Consider the following 21,914-nt stretch of genomic DNA (forward strand, 5'->3'; position numbering starts at 1 on the left):
AAGTATTTAAAATAACCTAGATTAGTGACTCCCTGATTCAAATACTAGCGTAATTTAATCATACCATATGGGCTTAATGATGGTTAGGAACACTACTTCAGATATGAAAATTCTAAGTTAAGAACATATCAACATAATGTAAATTTTAGTTTATTTCATTTTTAATCTGGCATCATTTTCTCATAGATAATATTACAGGCATACATTACAGATTAGCATAAATATGCACTCTTTCTTAAAATAAAGTGAATCAAGTATTTCTTTATACTTTGTAGTTCCTTCAGCCCAGTGACAGGCAAACAGAGCTGCCTGACTCTCTAAGTCATGAAGGAAAGAAACAGCCTATATACTTGTCCTGGGCTCACGTGTGCTGTTCAGCTGGAGAGTGAACTTTAATTTTGGAGGAATTGTTCATAGGAACCTGAAATCAACAACCTTTCTGACAGATAAGGACAACTAAACCAATGAAACTGGAATTTGCAAAGGAAATACAACCAGAGATGATGAACTCTTAATGATTCTCAGGTAAGACTATAAATGAATTGCTCTTCATCTGGAAAGCCCATTTACTTGCCACACTTGTACTAAAAACTGAAGTGGTTTGTGAGGTTATCATCAGTGTGGCTCAGGAAAAAGAGCACTGGACCAGGAGGCAGGGGAGCTGTGCTTTAACGTTATCCACCACTAAAGAGCTACACAACCTGCAATAAGTCCCTTTCCCTCATTTGCAGCTAGGTCTAGGTGATGGAAGATCCTTTACAGCATTAGTATTCTGTGAAATAGATAGAGTTCCATATAGGCAAGCAAAAGCTTGGCCCTTGGCAGTGCCAATTCAATAAATTATCTGGGAAAAAATATTTAGCACAACTGGCCTGGTATGGAGGGGCTTGTGGAACGTTCTCGTCCTTGGCCATAGGCTGGTAGTTGTTGAGAAGGAAGTGCTGGGTCACTTTGGCTCAGGTATGGGTTTCACACTGGCCAGACACGGAGAAGTGTAGAGCAGAGAGCTGCGTGTTCAGTATTCTTACAGACCAGTTAGTACAACTGGAAGACAAGTCACTTGGACAGGAGTTGTGTGTCATCTTCACATACACCACAAAAACAAGAGAAAAAGGAACGGCACCCGAGTGGGTCCAGAAGGCCAACACGTCGCAGCCTACCTTACCTGTAAGGGAGGTAAAATGATGTCAAAATCATGGTCAATCACCCTGGAATCTACATCCTAAACATGGCTTTAAGCCACCTAGATTATTCATGTCTTTGGTAATGGATATTTTGATAACAGAGTGTGATACTGAATGCCTCTTACATGTTTACGCTGTTTAGACTGAAAGCTGTGAGAACAATTCAAGGAAACAACCAACAATCACTGTGATGCACAATTCATCTGAATCTTGGTGAATGCAACTCTAAAAGAAGTTTGAAGCACTTCCACTTAGATGGAGGGATAAAATGAGGGTAGGATATTAAGAAATTGTTAACCAAATATCAAATCATATGTGGGTGTTTACTTCTTTTAAAAATCTGCAACAACAGAAATAACTATACTATTGTTACAATTTTCCATTAATTTGTGATTGTTGTGAGTATTAGATTAACATCTTTTTCCCCCACTTGACCATTAACTGCACACCCCTATTTGTGCCCCATTGTTTGTATTCCTAGCATGCCTAGCACATAGTAGGCACTCTGTGGGTTTGCTGAATGAATGGTTTTGATCATGTTTAGTTTTTTTTAAGTGAGTTTTATTTATAGAAATATGAGAAAGTCTGAAAAAAAACCCAAAGTTTCAACTCAGGAATACTGGTAAGTCTCAGAGTCAAGATGACATGAATCTCAAGGCACTGCCACCACCAACTAATTGACGGTTTGCCCTTATCTAGAACCAAACTACCTAAGGAAGAAAAAAATAGCCCTTGAATGATGAACTTGAAAAATTTAAACTATAAAGAGATGGTGTTTACCACATTATGCTTCCATCCTTTACACTAGCATATCAATTTTGGATTACTGTTTTTTTTTTCTCCCTGTATGAATGATACAAAGCCAAACTTAGGTAGATATTCTGTTAAAATTATTAGAAATTAACAGAAAGATCTATAATAATCTAACACTCAAACAATTATTTCAGGGAGATTTTACAAGCAAAGTGTTTTGATTTCAAACAACCCCCCCAATCCACAGCTGTTCCTTATTCTAGTCTTTTCTCTCCTCAATAGAAGGCATCTGTATCTATTCAGGAGCTCCAGCAAAAACCCCAAACATCATCTTTGACTCACCTCTTCCTCTCACCCTACTACTCTGCTACCCTGACATCTAATCCATCAGCAAGTTCTGGCCCTTTCTCCCCACCTCCACTGCTACCTCTGTCAGTCAAGCCACCATCCTCTCTCTCAGGACTTCCACAGCAGCCTCTACACTGGCCTCCCTGTGTCCACACTTATGCCTTTATAGTCCACTCTCCACACAGCAGTCAGGAAGTTGTCTTTAAACTGCAAGTCAGATCCTGTCATCTCCTGCCGCCTTGCTTAAACCTTCTCATGGCTCCCTGTGATACTAAGAATAACATCCCAACTCCTAACTATGGCTGACAAGGCCCTATCCATTTCCCTGATTTCAACTCCTACTGAAAGCCCTTACTCATCAGCCTCACCCCTCTTTTACACTACTTTTGACATACTGGCCTTCTTTCTGATCCAGGAATGTGCCAAGATTATTCCCACCTCAAGACCTTTGCACGTGCTGCCTTCTTTTCCTCAAACGCTCTTCCCCCAGATATTTGCACGGCTGCCCCTTTTGGCCTTTGAGACCTCAGCAAGAGTCACCTCCTCACAGAGGCCTTCTCTAGCATCCAATTCAAAGTAAGCCCCTCTATCTAGGCACACTCTACCATATCACTGGGCTTTATTTTCTGCACTGGACTTATCAGTATCTGAGATTAGCTTGTATTTGTCTGCTCTTATTGTTGGTCTTACCCTCACCAAAATGAAAGTTTCATGAGAACAGGGACTCAATCTTCCAGTTTATTGTTATATCCTCAGTTCTCACGGAAATGCTTGCCACTGCACAGGCACTCTACGTGCGGAATGAATTTGAATGAGATAATCACACCATGGAGTAAAATGTTCTATTAAAAATACCTTTTATGTTGGAAATATCAATATTGAGCTGTCCAAGTTTCTCACACGTTTTCTCTATACACTCATAGACAGACTGCAGAATTTCCTTAGGGTCTTGTTCCACCCATCTTTGAACAAAAGAATGTATTTGGTTAGTCCACAAGAAAGCAATACAACTGTAATTTATTTCTCTAGAAATGTTCACTTATGAGGGTGGCTGGGGCATAAATTAAAATCAGATAAGCAAAGCAAAACATATCCAATATTCTAAACAAATGATTTAAAGAAAAGCCCATTTCCTTTACATTTTTATTATTCTTCATATAGTAGTTAATCATTTGAAAGGAGGCAAGTAACAACAGGCTACAAATAGAAACTATTCTACCTACTTTTAAATCATTTTTTCAAACCCATAAGAAATTAGTCCCCCAATTCTTTAAATCCTGTGGGTTTGATGAATTTTGATAAACTATCTGCATGTTTCACTAGTCACTAGTTATTTTTAAGTAGAGTGATATATACATATATTTTATTTATTTATTTCTGAAGCAAAAGGAATTTTGAAAAGTCAAAAAAGTATACTAATCTCTTTTGCCATTTTCCCCTAAAATATTTTGTTAGAATTTAGGGAAAAAATTTAAATTCAGTTCAATAACTATTTCATGTAGAGAAGTGCTTAGTCCAAGTTTTCAAACTCAATCCCAGTGCACTTTTGGCAAGGTGCCAGGGCCTCAGAAGGATGAAAGGCTCATAATAAATGACAAGGAAGAGAAACCTGGGAGAAACGAATGGCGATTTGAGGAAACCCAAAAGTAGAAACGACACAAGTTAAAAGAATCCTACTGTAGCTTCCGGAAGCAGCAAGGGAATTTCAAATGCCTTTCTTCTCTGCCTGCCTCAGGCCTGCCTGGCTAAATGCTTCCCTTTCCTGAGCTTTGAATTTTGTTTCTAAATTCTCTTTTTCCAAAAACCCAGTGCCCTTCCACATATTTTGAATTATTGTCCCTCCAAGACCCAGGTATCCTTTCTCCAAATTGCACTGGGATCAGGCCCATGGACAGGCATTCTAATGCTGCTAACATATCAATAGCTTTTATTATTAATCAAAATAATTCTCTAAAACATAGGAGCACATTTGTCATGGAAAGAAAATGATAAAATTTGGTAAGATATCAATTTTTTCTCTTTCTTAAATTGAAGTAAACTTTACAGTGAAATGCACAGATCCAAAGTGCATAATTTGTTGAGTTTTAACAAATGTATATACCCATCTAACCAACACCCCAGTCGAGATACAGAATATTTCTATCATTCCAGAAAGTTCTTTCATGCCCCTTTCAAGTCAGTTGCATAGTCTACGGGCAAACACTTGTTTGATTTCTATCATCCTAGATTAGTTTAGCCTCTTCTTGAATTTCAGATAAATGGAGCCATACAGTACGCACTCTTTTGTGTCCAGCTTTTTTCACTTTCCATGATATCAATGAAACTCATCCATGTTATCGTGTGTATCAGTTCACTTTTTAAAAACTGCTGAATAGTATTTCATTGTTATTCATTCTACTGATGACAGACATTTGGGTTATTTCCAGTTTGGGGCTATTATGAATGAAGCTGCTAAAACATTCATGTATAAGTCTCTCTACAGACATATGCTTTCATTTTTCTTGGATAAATTCCTATGAGTGGAATGCTGCAGATGTGTGGTTAATTTTATAAGAAATTGCCACAGAGTTTTTCAAAGTGGATGTATCATAAACATCATTAAATTTTACATAATATACTTAACATTGTATTTAATCACAATTACTACATATGAACATTATTCCCAAAAAGGATGATTTCAGTATTAGATAATACGTGAATGCTTTTTAAAAAACAGATATCTTTATTTAAGAAAAAAACCTTTATGCTCAAATCAGCAAAGCAGCAGTTTGGCAATGATGGAGACACAGAACTAAATAACTTCAAAGCCAATGTAGAATTTCTGTTATCTAATACTTCTTTGCTTGATTACTTTATTATCCCCTCCTTTTCTGTCATTGAATTTCTAAACCATCAATTACCCACATGATTTTGCTGAGCTACCAAGTTATTGCCTCTTTTCTTGACTAATACCTATTCCTCAAGTTTTCCCAGGAGGGTGTTTGATCAAGTTTACAAAGCACAGGGTAGGTGGGGTGAGATGAACTAATAAACATGATGTATCTTTACATATTAAATTAGGAAACATACCCTTCTCTTGGAAATTCTTGTTTTATTTCCACTTGATGATGACTAAGTAGTTCTGCTGTTTTTGAATTGAAAACCTGAAAAATACATCGCAATATTAGGGTGAAAATGCATGGAGAGAGCAAAGTTGTTTAAAGTAATTCAGCAACTGAAGTTCTTATTCACTGATAGAAAAAGTCCAATTAGATGAAATGCCATACAAGATGATCTACTTTCTTGTCAGATAGAATCATAAAAGTTATGAGATAGCTTCAGAAATAATAACTTCTCTTTAAACAGAAACCTATTGAAGATAAAGCTAAAGAGGCAATTCCTTATTCTTTAAAAAAACAAGAATGGCTCCAGATGTAGGAAAGTTAATACATCAACCAGCTAATAGTATGAATTTCTTTTCAAGAATAGGAAAATCAAGAATAAAAGAGAGCTGGCAAAATGCTGATAGTGATGGCGTAAGGCTCCATTCCATATCCATCTTGGATGTGGAGGCAGAAAGAGTCATGGATGCCCAGCCAGGGAAGCGTACTGTGTAAATCCATTTGAAGGGAAGTGCAACAATGCATCTAGCTCTTCTAAGAGGTGAAAAGAGCTGCATCAGCAGGGGGAGAAGTGTATCCTGGCATTCAGCTCAATGCTTTCTGTGACATACTTGTCAGGAGTTGCTGACCCTTGATATAAAACATTAAAGCCAACGGATGAAAGCTAACATAGAAGTGATGTACAATTTTCCACAATTTTAATACTACTAAAACCACATTTTTTAAAACTTAGCAACTTTTTTCCACATATACTGTTTTTCATCTGGGAGTACCTATACTTGAGTACCAAAATACTTAGTCTTTCAGAGTAAGGATTCATATTTTAATTAAAATTAACTTCCAGTGATGTCAACATCATGGCAGAGTGAGCTTTCCCCCTTAGACTCTCCCCCCGTAAGATATAACAAAAGGGACATTCATATACCAACAGAGGACATTCACACAACACAAAAGACATCTGAGAGACCCATGCAGCCTTACATCTGAAGGTGGAGGTGCTGGAACCCCTGGAGGAAGTGGAAGGAGGTAAGGAGAACTCCTCTCCTTCCCCAATGACAGAGACCCTGGGAATGGGACCATGCGGCTCCTGGTGGGGCTGGGAGGGGCGACCCTCTGTAGGAAAACTGTCGCTCTCCAAGTTCCCTCACAGCCTGTGGGAAATTCCCATATGGAGGGGACTGAACTGTTGCAGGGGTGTCTTCATCAAGCTAGTACCCCAGGAGAGCAGACAGCAAGGGAAGAGTGAGAAGCCCCCGGGATCAGGTAGGCAAAAGAAAGAGCCCCTCCCCCCACCCAGAGCACCAGCACAGCCAGTCAGGCAGAGCACCCGCAGATTGCGGTGGGCACAGAATACACAGCTCTTGACTCCCACCCTGTGGCAGCAGGAGGAAGTTGTGACCAGATATTTTCAGAATGAGGAAAAATAAGCCCACGCCCTCAAGTAGTATGCAAAAATAAATTAAATCTCCAGGCCAGAAGGAAAATGACAAGCACCCAGAAATCAACCCTGAAGGCACAGAAATTTATAACCTAAATGACAGAGAATTCAAAATAGCTATCATAAAAAAGCTCAATGAATTACAAGAAAATGCACATGGACAATCCAATGAAATCAGGAACTTCTTCACAAAAGAGATTGAAACTATAATGAATTACCAATCAGAAATGTTGGAGATGAAAAACACAATGGAGGAGATAAGAAAAATCTGGAATCTTTAAAGAACAGAGCTGACAATATGGAGGAAAGAATTCGAAATATTCAGGAGAGGATGCAGAAATGCTCCACATAGAGGAGGAGAAAGAACTAAGATTAAAAAGAAATGAAGCAATTCTCTGAGAAATATCCGACTCAATGAGGAAACGCAACATAAGGATAGGTATTCCAGAGGGAGAAGAGAGGGAAAAAGGAGCAGAGAGCTTGTTCAAAGTACTAACAGCTGAGAACTTCCCAAACCTGGGGAAGAAGCTGGAAATACAAGTCAATGAAGTCAACAGATCTCTTAAATATATCAACATGAAAAGACTCTCTCTAAGGGATATAGTAGTAAAGCTGGCAAAAGTCACAGATAAAAAATATTAAGGGCAGCAAGACAAAAACAACATACAAAGGAATCCCTATCAGGCTCTCAGCCAATTTCTTGGCAGATACTTTACAGGCCAGGAGAGAGTGGAATGATATATTCAAAATTCTGAAAGACAAAAACTTTCAGCCAAGAATACTCTATCCAGCGAAGATATCTTTCAGATATGATGGAGAAATAATAACTAGCCCAGATAAACAAAAGCTAAGGCAGTTCGTTGCCACAAGATCCCCACTACAAGAAATGCTCAAGAAGGCCCTCATGCCTGAAAAAAAAAGAGAAAGGGGACACAAAGCTAGCTTTAAGCAAGGAGAAAAATAGACAGACAAAATCAGGAAAATTGCAGTTCTCTATAAGAATAGGTTAGCAAACACTTAATTATAACATCAAAGATTAAGGGAAGGAAAACACCAAAAATAAATACAACCTCATCACCGTAGACACAAACTCACAACACAAGATGCAATAAGTTGTGACGATAATAACTTAGAAGGGGAAGCGGAGAGGGATGGAATAGATTTAGTCTAAGGAAATAAGAGGCCATCAGAAAATGTACTATCTCATCTATGAGCTTTTTTATACAAACCTCATGGTAACCACTCAACAAATAATCAGAACAGAGACACATACGATAAATAAAGAGAAAACTAAGAAAACCATCATACAAAACTGCCAAACTGAATTGGTAGTCTGAAACACACAGGACGAAAAACAAAGGAAATGCAAAAGAACTGGAAAATGAGCGATAAAATAGCAAAATTAAGCCCTCATATATCAATAATCACTCTAAATGTAACTGGATTGAATTCTCTAATCAAAAGACACAGAGTGGCGGGATGGATTAAAAAACAAGACCCAACAATATGCTGCCTCCAGAAAACACATCTCAGCTCTAAAGACAAACACAGGCTCAAGAGTGAAAGGATGGAAGACTATACTCCAAGCTAATGGAAAACAAAAGAAAGCAGGTGTTGACATACTTATATCAGACAAAGTAGACTTTAAGATAAAACAGGTAATGAGAGACAAAGAGGGGCAGTATATAATGATAAAAGGGACACTCCACCAAGAAGACATATCACTTATAAATATACATGCACCCAACACAGGAGCACCAAAGTACATAAAGCAACTATTAACAAACCTAAAAGGAGATGTCAACAACAACACAATAATAGTAGGGGATCTTAACACCCCACTTACATCAATGGATAGATCATCCAGAAAGTCAATAAGGAAACAGTGGACTTAAATGAAAAACTAGATGAGATGGACTTAATAGATATATATAGAGCACTCCATCCAAACACAGCAGATTACATATTCTTCTCAAGTGCACATGGAACACTCTCAAGGATAGACCGTATGTTGGGAAACAAGGCAAGCCTCAATAAATTTAATAAGACTGAAATCATAACAAGTATCTTTTCCAACCATAATGCTATGAAACTAGAAAACAACTACAAGAAAAAAACTGGGAAAGTGACAAAGATGTGGAGATTAAACAACATGCTACTGAACAACCAATGGATCACTGAAGAAATTAAAGGAGAAATCAAAAAATATCTGGAGACAAATGAAAATGAAGATACACCATACCAACTCATATGGGATGCAGGAAAAGGAGTCCTGAGAGGGAAACTCATAGCAATACAGGCCCACCTTAACAAACAAGAAAAAGCCCAAATAAGCAACCTTAAACTACACCTAAAAGAATTAGAAAAAGAAGAACAAACAAAGCCCAAAGTCAACAGAAGGAGAGAAATAATGAAAATTAGAGCAGAAATAAATGACATTGAAACCCAAAAAAAAACAGTAGAAATGATCAATGAAAAAGAGCTGGTTCTTTGAGAAGATAAACAAAATTGACAAACCCTTAGCCAGTGTCACTAAGGAAAAAAGAGAGAAGGCTCAAATAAATAAAATTAGAAATGAAAGAGGAGAAATTACAATGGATACCACAGAAATACAAAGGATTATAAGAGAATACTATGAAAAACTATATGCTCACAAATTGGACAATCTAGAAGAAATGGATAAATTCCTAGACTCATACAACCTCCCAAAACTGAATCAAGAAGAAACGGAGAATCTGAATAGACCAATCACAAGTAAAGAGACTGAAACAGTAATAAAACACCTCCCAAAAAATAAAAGTCCAGGACCAGATGGCTTCTCTGGAGAATTCTACCAAACATTCAAAGATTTAATATCTATCCTTCTCAAACTATTCCAAAAAATAGAGGAAGATGGAACACTTCCTAACACATTCTACAAGGCCAGTGTCACCCTGATACCAAAGCCAGACAAGGACAATACAAAGAAGGAAAATTATAGGCCAATATCGCGGATGAACATAGATGCAAAAATCCTCAACAAAATATTGGCAAACCAAATACAGTAATACACTAAAAAGATCATACACCATGATCAAGCAGGATTTATACCGGGGACACAGGGATGGCTCAACATCCGCAAATCAATCAATGTGATACACCACATTAACAAAACGAGGAATAAAAACCACATGATCATCTCAATAGATGCAGAGAAGGCATTTGACAAGATCCAACATCCATTTATGATAAAAACTCTCAACAAAATGGGTATAGAAGGAAAGTACCTCAACATAATAAAGGCCATATATGACAAACCCACAGCCAACATCTTACTCAACGGGGAAAAACTGAAAGCCATCCCTCTGAGAACAGGAACAAGACAAGGGTATCCACTCTTGCCACTCTTATTCAACATAGTACTGGAGGTTCTGGCCAGAACAATGAGGCAAGAAAAAGGAATAACAGGAATCCAAATAGGCAATGAGGAAGTGAAACTCTCGCTGATTGCAGATGACACGATTTTATATATAGATAACCCTAAAGAATCCATTGGAAAACTGTTAGAAATAATCAATGACTACAGCAAAGTAGCAGGGTACAAAATCAACTTACAAAAATCAGTTGCATTTCTATGCTCTAATAACGAACTAACAGAAAGAGAACTCAAGAAGACAATCCCATTTATAATCGCAACAAAAAGAATAAAATATCTAGGAATAAATTTAACCAAGGAGGTAAAAGACCTATACAATGAAAACTATAAGACATTATTGAAAGAAATCAATGATGACATAAAGAAATTGAAAGATATCCCATGCACATGGATTGGAAGAATAAACATAGTTAAAATGTCCATACTACCTAAAGCAATCTTCAGATTCAATGCAATCCCAATCAGAATCCCAATGACATTCTTCACGGAAATAGAACAAAGAATTCTAAAATTCATATGGGGCAACAAAAGACCTCGAATAGCTAAAGTAATCCCAAGAAAAAAGAACAAAGCTGGAGGCATCACAATCCCTGACTTCAAAATATGCTACAAAGCTATAATAATCCAAACAGCATGGTACTGGTCCAAAAACAGACACACACACCAACAGAACAGAATTGAAAGCCCAGAAATAAAACCACACATCTACTGACAGCTAATCTTCGACAAAGGAGCCAAGAACATACAATGGAGAAAGGAAAGTCTCTTCAATAAATGGTGCTGGTACAACTGGACAGCCACAGGCAAAAGAATGAAAGTAGACCATTTTATTTCACCATATACAAAAATTAACTCAAAATGAATCAAAGACTTGAAGGTAAGACCTGAAACTATGAAACTCCTAGAAGAAAACATAGGCAGTACACTCTTTGACATCAGTCATAGAGGGATCTTTTCGAATTCCATGTCTACTCAGACAAGGGAAACAAAAGAAAAAATAAACATGTGGGACCTCATCAGACTAAAGAGCTTCTGCAAGGCAAATGAAACTGGGATCAAAATGAAAGGACAACCCACCGGCTGAGAAAATATTTTCAAATCATATATCTGACAAGTGGTTAATCTCCATAATATATAAAGAACTCAAAACTGAACAACAAAAAAACAAACAACCCGATCAAAAAATAGGCAGAGGATATGAACACACATTTTTCCAAAGAAGACATACAGATGGCCAATAGGCACATGACAAGATGTTCAACATCACTAATCATCAGGGAAATGCAAATCAAAACTACACTAAGATATCACCTTACACCCATTAGAATGGCTATAATCACCAAGACAAAAAATAACAAATGTTGGAGAGGTTGTGGAGAAACAGGAACCCTAACTCACCACTGGTAGGAATGCAAACTGGTACAGCCTCTATGGAAAACAGTATGGAGATTCCTCAAAAAAATTAAAAATAGCAACACCATACGATCCAGCTATCCTATTACTGGGTATTTATCCAAAGAACCTAAAATTAACAATCCAAAGAGGCTTATGCATCCCTATGTTCATGGCAGCATTATTCACTATAGCCAAGAAATGGAAACGACAAAAAGTGTCTGTCGACAGATGACTGGATCAATAAGATGTGGTATATATATACAATGGAATACTACTCAGCCATAAAAGACAAAATTGTCCCATTTGCAACAACATAGATGGACCTGGAGGGTATTATGTTAAGTGAAATAAGCCAGACAGAGAAAGACAAACACCACATGATTTCACTCATACGTGGAAGATAAACTAACACACAGACAGAGAGAACCGTTTGGTGGTTACCAGGGGGAAGGGGGTTGGGGGATGGGCACAAGCAGTGATGGGACACATTTATATGGTGACTAACAAACAATAACGTACAACTAAAATTTCACAATGTTATAAACTATTATGGCATCAATAAAAAAAATTAACTTCCAAAAATCACTGTAATTGCAGCAGTAAAGTCACACCAATTAGTTAAGAAAGTGTTTCCATGCCTAAGTTTCCTGTAGGAGAAAATTTCCTGCTCAATGCAGACTAAGAAAGAGAAAGTCATAAAAGAAAACACATGGTGATCACGCCTGTCAGAATGGCTATAATTAACAAGACAGGAAACAACATGTGTTGGAGAGGATGTGGAGAGAAGGGAACTCTCATACACTGCTGGTGGGAGTGCAAACTGGTGCAGCCACTATGGAAAACAGTATGGAGATTCCTCAAAAAATCAACGATAGAACTACCATATGATCCAGCTATTCCACTGTTGGGTATTTATCCAAAGAACTTGAAAACACCAATTTGCAAAGGTACATGCACCCCTGTGTTCATTGCAGCCTTATTCACAATAGCCAAGACTTGGAAGCAACCTAAGTGCCCATCAAGGGACGAATGGATAAAGAAGCTGTGGTATATATACACAATGGAATACTACTCAGCCATAAGACAGCTTTAAATCCAGCCATTTGTGACAACATGGATGGACATTGAGGGTATAATGCAAAGTGAAATAAGTCAGAGGGAGAAGGTCAAATACCGTATGATTTCCTTCATTAAGTAGTAGATAATAACAACAATAAACAAACACATAGGGACAGAGATTGGATTGGTGGTTACCAGAGGGGAAGGGGGGAGGTAGGAGGGTGAAAGGGATAATTCGGTACATGTGTGGGGTGATGGGTTGTAATTAGTATTTTGGTGGTGAACATGATGTAGTCCATGCAGAAATAGAAGTACAATGATGTACACCTGAAATTTTTGCAATGTTATAAACCAATGTTACTGCAATAAAAAAAAAAAAAAAGAAAACACATGGTGAGTTGCTGCTCCCCTCCCTCTCCACCACACGTACACCTCCTTTTTGGGAGGAAGTGAGAAACATAATGAAAGCAAGAAGACAAATTCTCAAGTCCTTTGAGGAGATAAAATATCTTACAAGCCAAAGGCTAACTTGACACATCATAAATAAAAGGTGCTTGGCAGAATCCCATGTAATATTCCGGTAATTTACAATTTAGCACTGGGGTATTTCTCTAGGATGTCCACTCCGTTTGTCCTGTTTTATTCGCTGAAGTATCTCTAGGGCCTAGAATGGTGCCTGGGACAGAGTTGATGCTCAATAAATATATGTTCAATGCCTGAAAAAATATGGTCTATCAGGTACTTATCAGGAGAAAAATAATCAAATAAAATGAGAAACGGTTATGTGGCAGAAAAGCTCTAATAGGAAACCATGGTTGTATTATTTTCATTCATATGACTGCTGATCCTGGGGTCTTCTCTCAGATCCCCAAAGGACTGGGGGTTAAGAAAAAAGGTGATCCTTTTTGCTGGCTGGATTCATAAAAACCTCAATAGCAGACCTATGGGGCTATGAATGGAACGGGATCCTTCTTCTATCACCTCCTAGTTCTAAGTAGGCTAACTTAAGGACCCTCACACTAAAAATGAATTTCTTTTTTTTTTTGTGAGGAAGATCGGCCCTGAGCTAACATCTGCCAATCCTCCTCTTTTTGTTGAGGAAGACTGGCTCTGGGCTAACATCAATGCCCATCTTCCTCCACTTCATATGGGACATCGCCACAGCACGGCCTGACAAGCGGTGCGTCTGTGCACGCCTGGGGTTCCGAACCAGCGAACCCTGGCCGCTGCGGCGGAGTGCGTGCACTTAACCGCTTGCGCCACTGGGCCGGCCCCCTAACAATGAATTTATAGGCCTTTGGAATAGGCATCGAAAACGGAAGGATTTGGTAAATTCTATTTGCCATATTAGAGCATGACACCATCTGATCACAGAGCATTTGGACATAACAGGATGGAGACTGGACCTCCCTACTTCTTTAGAGCTCTGAATCTGAGGAGAAAATGGACATCACCTTTAGGCATTTAGGATTTGACCCTGTGCACACTCCCAAGTTTGTGGGACACTTTTTAGATTTAATATTTTTAGAATCTGCAACTCTCTTAGTGCAGCCCCATCCAATAAAAATATAATGCAAATCACAAATGCAAACCACATATGTAATTTGAAATTTTCTCATAAAAAATAGTAAAAAGAAACAGGTGATATTAATTTCAATAAAATTTTATTTAAACCAACATATCTAAAAAATTATCATTTTAACATGTGAGCAATATAAAAATTATTAATGAAATCTTTTACATTTTTGTAGTACTAAGTCTTTGAAATCTAGTATATATTTTATACTTATGGTCCACCTCGATTCGTACTAACCACATTTAAAGTGATCAATAGCCACATGTGGCTAGTGGCTGTCATACTGGACAGTGAAATTCTGGAGTACTCTTTTTTTCATATATCTAGGTTCATGTGAAGAATCGTAATGAAGCCTCCTGGCTGGAGGTTAACTAACTCCATATGGGAACACGCTGCCCAGTAGCAAGAGCACTAGTCTGTTCTTTTCAAGTAGATTTCAAAAGCCATTGTCAATTAAAGATGGCAGTGGCTACATAGTTTGCTTTATGAAAGGTCTAGCATGGTCATCTGTTTAAAAATCATTAGATGGCAAGGGAGAAACACCTCAGAATCACAGACGCTCCATATCTTTTTCTCCCTTTTCAAGTTTGAAATTCACCAAATTTAAAAGTCAGTTAAAACTTCGGACGCACAACAGCACAGAATAGAAGACTCTCACTAAGAAAATTAATTAAAAGGAATATTTTAAGATACAATGAATCTATGGGAGCTAAGAGATCCTGTGGGCCAGCATTTTCAAAATGTGCTCCCTACATCGCTAGGACCCTTCAGAAGCTGGGAAGGAGAGACAGGGAGCTCCAGCTGAGCCTCTGAACCACACCCTACCTTAGATGTCACATTTTATTGACTTCAGCTTCCAGATTTAAACTCTTCCAGACAAGAGCTTAACCATGGAGCTCCAAGGAAAAAAACAAAGGACAACACAAACTGAAACCCATGGCCCGAATGTACTGCTCTCATATTTACAAAGTGAGCTCCAAGAGACTGGATAATACTTGCAAACAGTGCTAAACTCTAGGTATTCTAAATACCAATTCAGTGCTTTTCCAGTACGAAATCATACTAATACTAATTATGAGTTTTTCATCATCCATTAAGTGGCAGCAAATACAAAGAAGTTTTATGACATGGGGCTGCCAGTGCTATGAAGAGGAGAAAAGACACCTAACCCAGATGTGCGGGGGTCAGAGAAGGACATTCAGAAGAGGTGACTTCTAGACTAAGACTTAAAGTTAAATAGCAGTGAGTCTGTGTGAGACCAGGAATGGGTGGGGGAGGCTAGGCTGAGTCAGAGGGAGCAAAGGTTAAATAGCAGGGAGTCTGTGTGGGACCAGGAATGGGTGGGGGAGGCTGGGCTGAGGCAGGGAGAGCAGCTGTGATGCGTCTGCAGTGATCCAGCTGAGATACCTGGAGGGCTCCATGGGGGGGGGCGCAGCAGTGGGGATTGAAAGGAGTGAAGGGCATGTGCTGAGAGAGATTTAATTTAGGAGATATAAGCAATTAGACTCATCAAGGGCATGGATGGGGAGGAGTAAAGAAAAAGGAGGAACACCCAAGGATGACAGGCTACAGGTTAGGGTAGGCAGTGTTTACAAGACAAAGGATAGGGTAGGAACAGTAGCTGGGGTACAGAAAGAGGTAAGGAGATTGCAAATTTCATTTTAGATAATGTGTGTTTGAGGTGTTACTCAGGCACGTAAGTGCAGATGCCCAGCAATCAGTTGCTTATATTTTAGGTCATAAGCTTAAAGAAAGAGATCCGTTAAGGGTACAAACTTGGAACTAGTAGATAAATAAGTCCTGGAGATCTAATGCACAGCATAGAGATTATAGTCAACAATATTGTATTATAAACTTCAAAGTTGCTAAGAGACTACATCTTAATTGTTCCCACCACAAAAAAGAAATACTTGTGTGACGTGATAGAGATGTTAGCTAATGCTACAGTGGTCATCATACTGCAATACATAAATGCATCAAATGAACACATTGCCCACCTTAAACTTACACAATGGTATACGTCAATTATATTTCAATAAAAAAAGAAAGAGATCTGCTCTCAGAATTTGGTGTGGGCCAGAAAGGGAGATGAGAACTTTACACTTGGTGTAACGTGGAGGCAAAGAGCACAGGCCTGGGAGGCACGCAGAGCTGGGGATGGGGATCAAGGCCCAGCTTGGCCTGTGTCAGCCATCTGACTTGAACTTTTCTGAGCCTTGTCTCAGAAATCCATCTGTAAAAGGATTAAATAAAGTAATTTATGAAAAGTATTTCGTACAGGGCAGGCACATAGTATGCATCCAGAAAATGTTACCACTACTGTTGTTGCTACGACTGCTACTATTTTTATTACTGTTGTTACTATTACTACTACCACCAGCACCGCTGCCGACAGGTGATAGAACTAGGATTCGAAATCACCAGTTCTATATTAATCTCTAAGCCCAAATCACGTCTCAGATCCAGATTTTGTTTTAGGGGGAGGGCAAGTAAAAACTGAACAAACAAGTTCATGCAGGAAAAGAATTTAGCACAGCACAGGCACAGAGCATAGACCCAAAATATGTTACCACTACTGCTGCTGCTGCTTCTTATTACAGCTACTACTACTACTATTACCTATAAGCGGTAGAATTAGAAGTCACCAGCTCTATATTCACCACTATGCCTAAATCACGACTCAATTCCAGATTTGGAGGAGGTGGATAGTTAAAAAACTGCAGAAGCAAGGAAAATTATTTTTATAAAAAAGTGTTTAAAAAGTACTTTCTGAGCCAGCCCTGATGGCCTAGTGGTTAAAGTTCTGCACTCTCACTGCTTCAGTGGCCTGGGTCTGCTTCCCAGTCATGGAACCACACTACCCACCTGTCAGTAGCCCTGCTGTGGCCGCGGCTCACATAAAAGAACTAGAAGGACTTACAGCCAGGATATACAACTATGCACTTTGGAGAGGAAAAAAAAAAAAGTTTAAAAACAAAAACAGGGGCCGGCCCAGTGGCATAATGGTTAAGTTTGCATGCTCCACTTCAGGAGTCCAGGGTTCGCGGGTTCGGATCCCGGGCACAGACCTATGCACCACTTATCAAGCCATGCTGTGGCAGGCATCCCATATACAAAATAGAGGAAGATGTTAGCGCAGGGCCAATCTTCCTCAGCAAAAAGGGGAAGAAGGGCAACAGATGTTAGCTCAGGGCTGATCTTCCTCACCAAAAATAAATAAATAAATAAATTAATTAATTAATTAAAAAAACAAAACAAAACAATAAAAGGACTTTCTGCAACAATGCATGCCTTCTGTGTCTTAGAAGAAGGAGAGCAGTGGAGACACGAAATGCTGTCCTTATAAGTAACTGTCCTTTAGGCTTGCTTCACTGCTCCTACGACTAATTCAGCTATTCCATCATACACATGCACATTCATTCCCCGCCTCACGTGATTTCCCACTAGCCTACTCTTTCATGCCACACTCAACTTTACTATGTGATACAACATTTTTCAGGAATGTAAACTCCTGCTCTAGAACACTAAGATACTATATAAATTTGAATGACCTAAAATAAAAATACTAGCTACAAATATGTTGCATTGCAAACTTGACCACAAAAGGTGTCGTGGTGTCTTCCAAAAAGCCACGGAAGAAAACTTAGCAAATGGCATTATATTTTTCTTAAAAATGAAATTGTAGGGGCCGGCCTCATGGCTTAGCAGTTAAGTGCGTGTGCTCCGCTACTGGTGGCCCGGGTTTGGATTCCGGGCACGCGCCGATGCACCGTTGACGCACCGTTTGTCCGGCCATGCTGAGGCCGCGTCCCACATACAGCAACTAGAAGGATGTGCAACCATGACATACAACTATCTACTGGGGCTTTGGGGAGAAAAAAAAAGGAGGAGGATTGTCAACAGATGTTAGCTCAGGGCCGGTCTTCCTCAGCAAAAAGAGGAGGATTAGCATCTAGCTCAGGGCTGATCTTCCTCACACACAAAAAAATGAAATTGTATTAAATAGCATATACATACATCTAATACAGCTATAGTTGCTGAATTCGACTTTTTCCAAGACCCGCCAAGTTTTACCTTCCTAGTCTTCCAATCCTAGTCAACACATCTGAGCCCTGTAGGCTCTTCTCTGCTGACGTCTATTCACGTAATAAGCACCTGCCACATGCCAGATGCTGTGTTAGGCTTTGGGGAGGAAAAAAAAGACATCATCCTGCCCCTCAAGGAGCTCAAAATTGAAAGCTCTTAACATTTACGCTTGTGAGAGACAAGAGGACAAGAGGGTGGGTGGCAGCTCTCCGATGACACTGTGTTCTTGCCATTTGTGTAATGTGCTGGGCAAGAAAACAAACCAACTCAGTGTGAACAAAAAACACAAAAGAATCACAACTGTAGTTATCACAAGAGTGGCCCCATTCTAGCTATGAGCCAAATTAGTTTTACCAAATTTACTGTTCATTAGTCCCTGGCCCCTAATGGGTACTTAATAAATATGTGTTGAATAAATAAATGAAAGAAAGAAGGCAGAAATTCATCCCTAAGCCTTATGAGATCTCTAAGTATGATGAAACAACTGGGGCCAAGGCAACGTTTCCTGCCAAAATAAGCACAGAACTACAATTGTAGTCATTCTTCATAGACGCTGGCTATTGGAACAAAATGGTTACGCAACCATTATCCACGGTGACTATACCTGAGCCCTGCCCCGGACTTGCTCAATCTGAATCACATGATCAAAACCAGCAGTACTTACTCAAAGGCAACCTTTTTTACAGACTGTGAAACCAATGTATAAGTATCTTTTTCTTGGTGAAGATTCATCTGTGACTATAATCAGGTCTTACGCTTGAGAGGTGGGTAAGTGGCCTTCTCCAGCCTCTCATCTTCCCTTTACAGTACTTGAGGAAGCCAGGGAGCCTAAGGCAGGAGTTAGGAGGACAGGCTTCTGAGTGCGACAGACTTGGACTTGAATCCTAGTTCCACCAGCTACTCTGCGACCTTGGGCACAATCCTCAATACAGTCTAATCACCAGTGTAAAGGAGCTTAATAATACTACCTACATCACAGTTGTTATGAGGATTAAATGAGATAATTCTGGAAGAGTCCTCAACGCATTACCTGACACATGTCAAGTCACAACACATTCTAAGCCTTTGGTTTTTTTTAACATTCAACTTAATGGAGAAAAAAAGAAGTTACCAAATTAAAGAAGGAAGTTGACTGTTTAAACTCAAACTTCTGTCTTATAAAGAAATGGACCCTCATTAAAACCTGTTACACTAATTCTCTTTCCAAGAAGTTCCTATTGTGCAATCTGAGTAACCATGTGCCAACCCCAGCTCACTTTCCTATCAGACAAGTAGGAAATTTTCCTTTAGTACAAAGCATATGCATAGGGTCCCAAGACTAATTCTCTGATAACTGGAAGAAGAAACGAACAGGTCCTAAAATTGCAGGTTTACTACTAAAATAGTAGAAATTAAGTAATCAAACATATCCAAGTCAGAAAGTTTTGAGATTTTTTGACAAGGTAAAAAAGACAACCAGAATTAAAAGTCAGTTGACCTATTAAAGAAAAATGATAATCTATTCAAAACATTTGTCAAGTGCTCCCTGTAGACAAAATATGTGTTCATTTGTTGTGTTGACCAAGATGTTTTCAGGAATACAAAGATGAATAAGGCTTAAAAGGAGGTCCCTGCTCTCAAGTACAGCAGGTATACAATTATAATACAAAGTAGGTGATAAAAGCTATTAATAGAGATATAAGAAAGGTGCTATAGGAAGGGGGAGAAATTCTGACTAAGAGTTTGAGGAAGACTTATACTAAGAGATGGCAATTGAGCCACAATTAGAGGTAGAACAGAATTTCAAGAAGCAGATATGGGGAATAGGGGAGGAGGCATTTCCTTTGGATGAAAGAGCATGAATAAAGAAATCTTGTGTTCTTTATGGGAGAAAGCTAATATTATTAGCACAGAAAAAGGAAGAAGAAAGCTCAGAGAGGTTATTGGTCTTGTGAAAGTTGAATTAGATATGCAAATTTAGTGAATAATGGTCAGGAAATTATTTAAATACCTTTATAAGCTTCCTTATGACAGTTCTTATTCACTGTATTCTCTCCTGAGAAGGTAAGCAACTATTTTTTGAGTCATAGTTACAACGTGGCACAATATGCCTGGAATAACTCCTGGGAATCACCTTGTGATTGAAACACATATTCAGCAAATCTATTATCTGCATTTTGCAGGAAGTGGTTTAGCAATCTCTTTCGTTAGAACCAAAGGAAAAAATACCTTGCTAAACTATTCCCAAGTTTTTCTCTACTTCATACAGGATCTCTAAGTCTTTTTATCTACCTCTGAAGCATCCTTTCATAGTTGTTTCTCAAAGAGCGGAAAACTTTATTGATCAACTTTTATACATCATTCTATAAGCAGGATGCGAATCTTTTGAATTTGCACCTTAGCTTACTCATTGAGATCATGTCATACAGAGCCCAGGAAACAGAACCCAATTTTTGAAGGCTCATGTTGTTCATGTCACACACTGAACAACTAATTGTGATAATATGAAGATTTATTCCTTGCCCATCAATACAGAAAGATACCTCTTGGGCAACGGACTCTGAAGGACCAGGAACAACCTGTAGTAGATAAAGAAAATGGTCCCACAGGGACAGAAACTGTGAAGAGTTGAAAGGAAGACAAGCACAGTAAGGCTGGCTCCTAAAAAGGCAGCTGACAAAGTTATGAAATATTTTACCCACTTTCGTAGAGGGCAAAGGCTGCATAAACTTGACAACAATCACCATGTTTGGTTTGGCCCCCACAAAGCTTTATGAACTAGTTGCCAATATTCAAGAACAGGAAGATTTCACTGAAAACTCTAGACTACAAGTTTTTCTTAAAGAATTAAGATCTGGCAACACTGGGCTTGTGTTCCTGTTTGGCAGCTATAGGCTGTCCCCTTGGCTTGAAATTTGCTCTCTAGTCTGCCCCACTCCCTCTACCTGCCTGGCCCCTGCTGGCATTTGTGTGGCCAATTCTTGAATATGCCTTCAAAAATCAACCCACAGTTAACACGCGTCTTAAGGGTCTTTCTTAATTTTAAATACACAATGATGATTGTGTATTTTATGTATTAATCAAATCCAGTTAGGCAGACTTTCTTATGATTCAGGATTACTTTATAAACACTTATGAAAATAAGACAAAGCGAAATCTGCCCTGGGTGATCAAAAGATAAACAATGTAAGAGATAGGAGAACTATGTCTTGGCAGCTCAAACCAGAATAAGTCATTAAATAAGATTCAAACTAAAATTGGACTGAAAGCTTTCCATTTTAGACAAGAGAGATGAGTATCAAAATGAAGGCACAAACGCAGGTTTTAGTCAAGTGGTCAGCTAAACAGAACTTTGAAAAAATATATATACTGTACATATAATGTATACATACACACATACTAAATGCAGGAAAAATTATTTGAGGTAAAGCAGTGAAGACAGAGCTAAATAATCAATAAATATTTACATCAACTTGCCAGGTTAGTCAACTGTCCATTGAAAGCATGGGCTCTTAACCAACTACCATTTATTTTGAATTACTTTTAAATTATCTTACCGAACTCAGTACCAGATCACTGT

General features: G+C 38.7%; 1 protein-coding gene across 5 annotated transcripts in view; it reads right to left on the minus strand.

Moving 5' to 3' along the window:
* Positions 1 to 21,914, minus strand: part of GK (glycerol kinase) — a 75,145-nt gene that overhangs the window by 52,175 nt on the left and 1,056 nt on the right. For 4 of the 5 annotated variants that reach the window (XM_087426597.1, XM_004435066.3, XM_004435067.2 and 1 more), the window contains exons 2-3: positions 5,355 to 5,428; positions 3,141 to 3,247 (exon numbers count right to left, since the gene is read on the minus strand). In XM_087426597.1, coding sequence (XP_087282723.1) covers positions 3,141 to 3,247; positions 5,355 to 5,428 — 181 coding nt within the window. Of the gene's footprint in view, positions 1 to 3,140; positions 3,248 to 5,354; positions 5,429 to 18,522; positions 18,634 to 21,914 lie in introns of those variants that run through there. The other variant, XM_087426598.1, reaches the window with a different exon arrangement.

Source organism: Ceratotherium simum, chromosome X (genome assembly GCF_057802395.1).
Source record: "Ceratotherium simum simum isolate JZ-2026a chromosome X, ASM5780239v1, whole genome shotgun sequence".
NCBI classification, from domain to species: domain Eukaryota; kingdom Metazoa; phylum Chordata; class Mammalia; order Perissodactyla; family Rhinocerotidae; genus Ceratotherium; species Ceratotherium simum.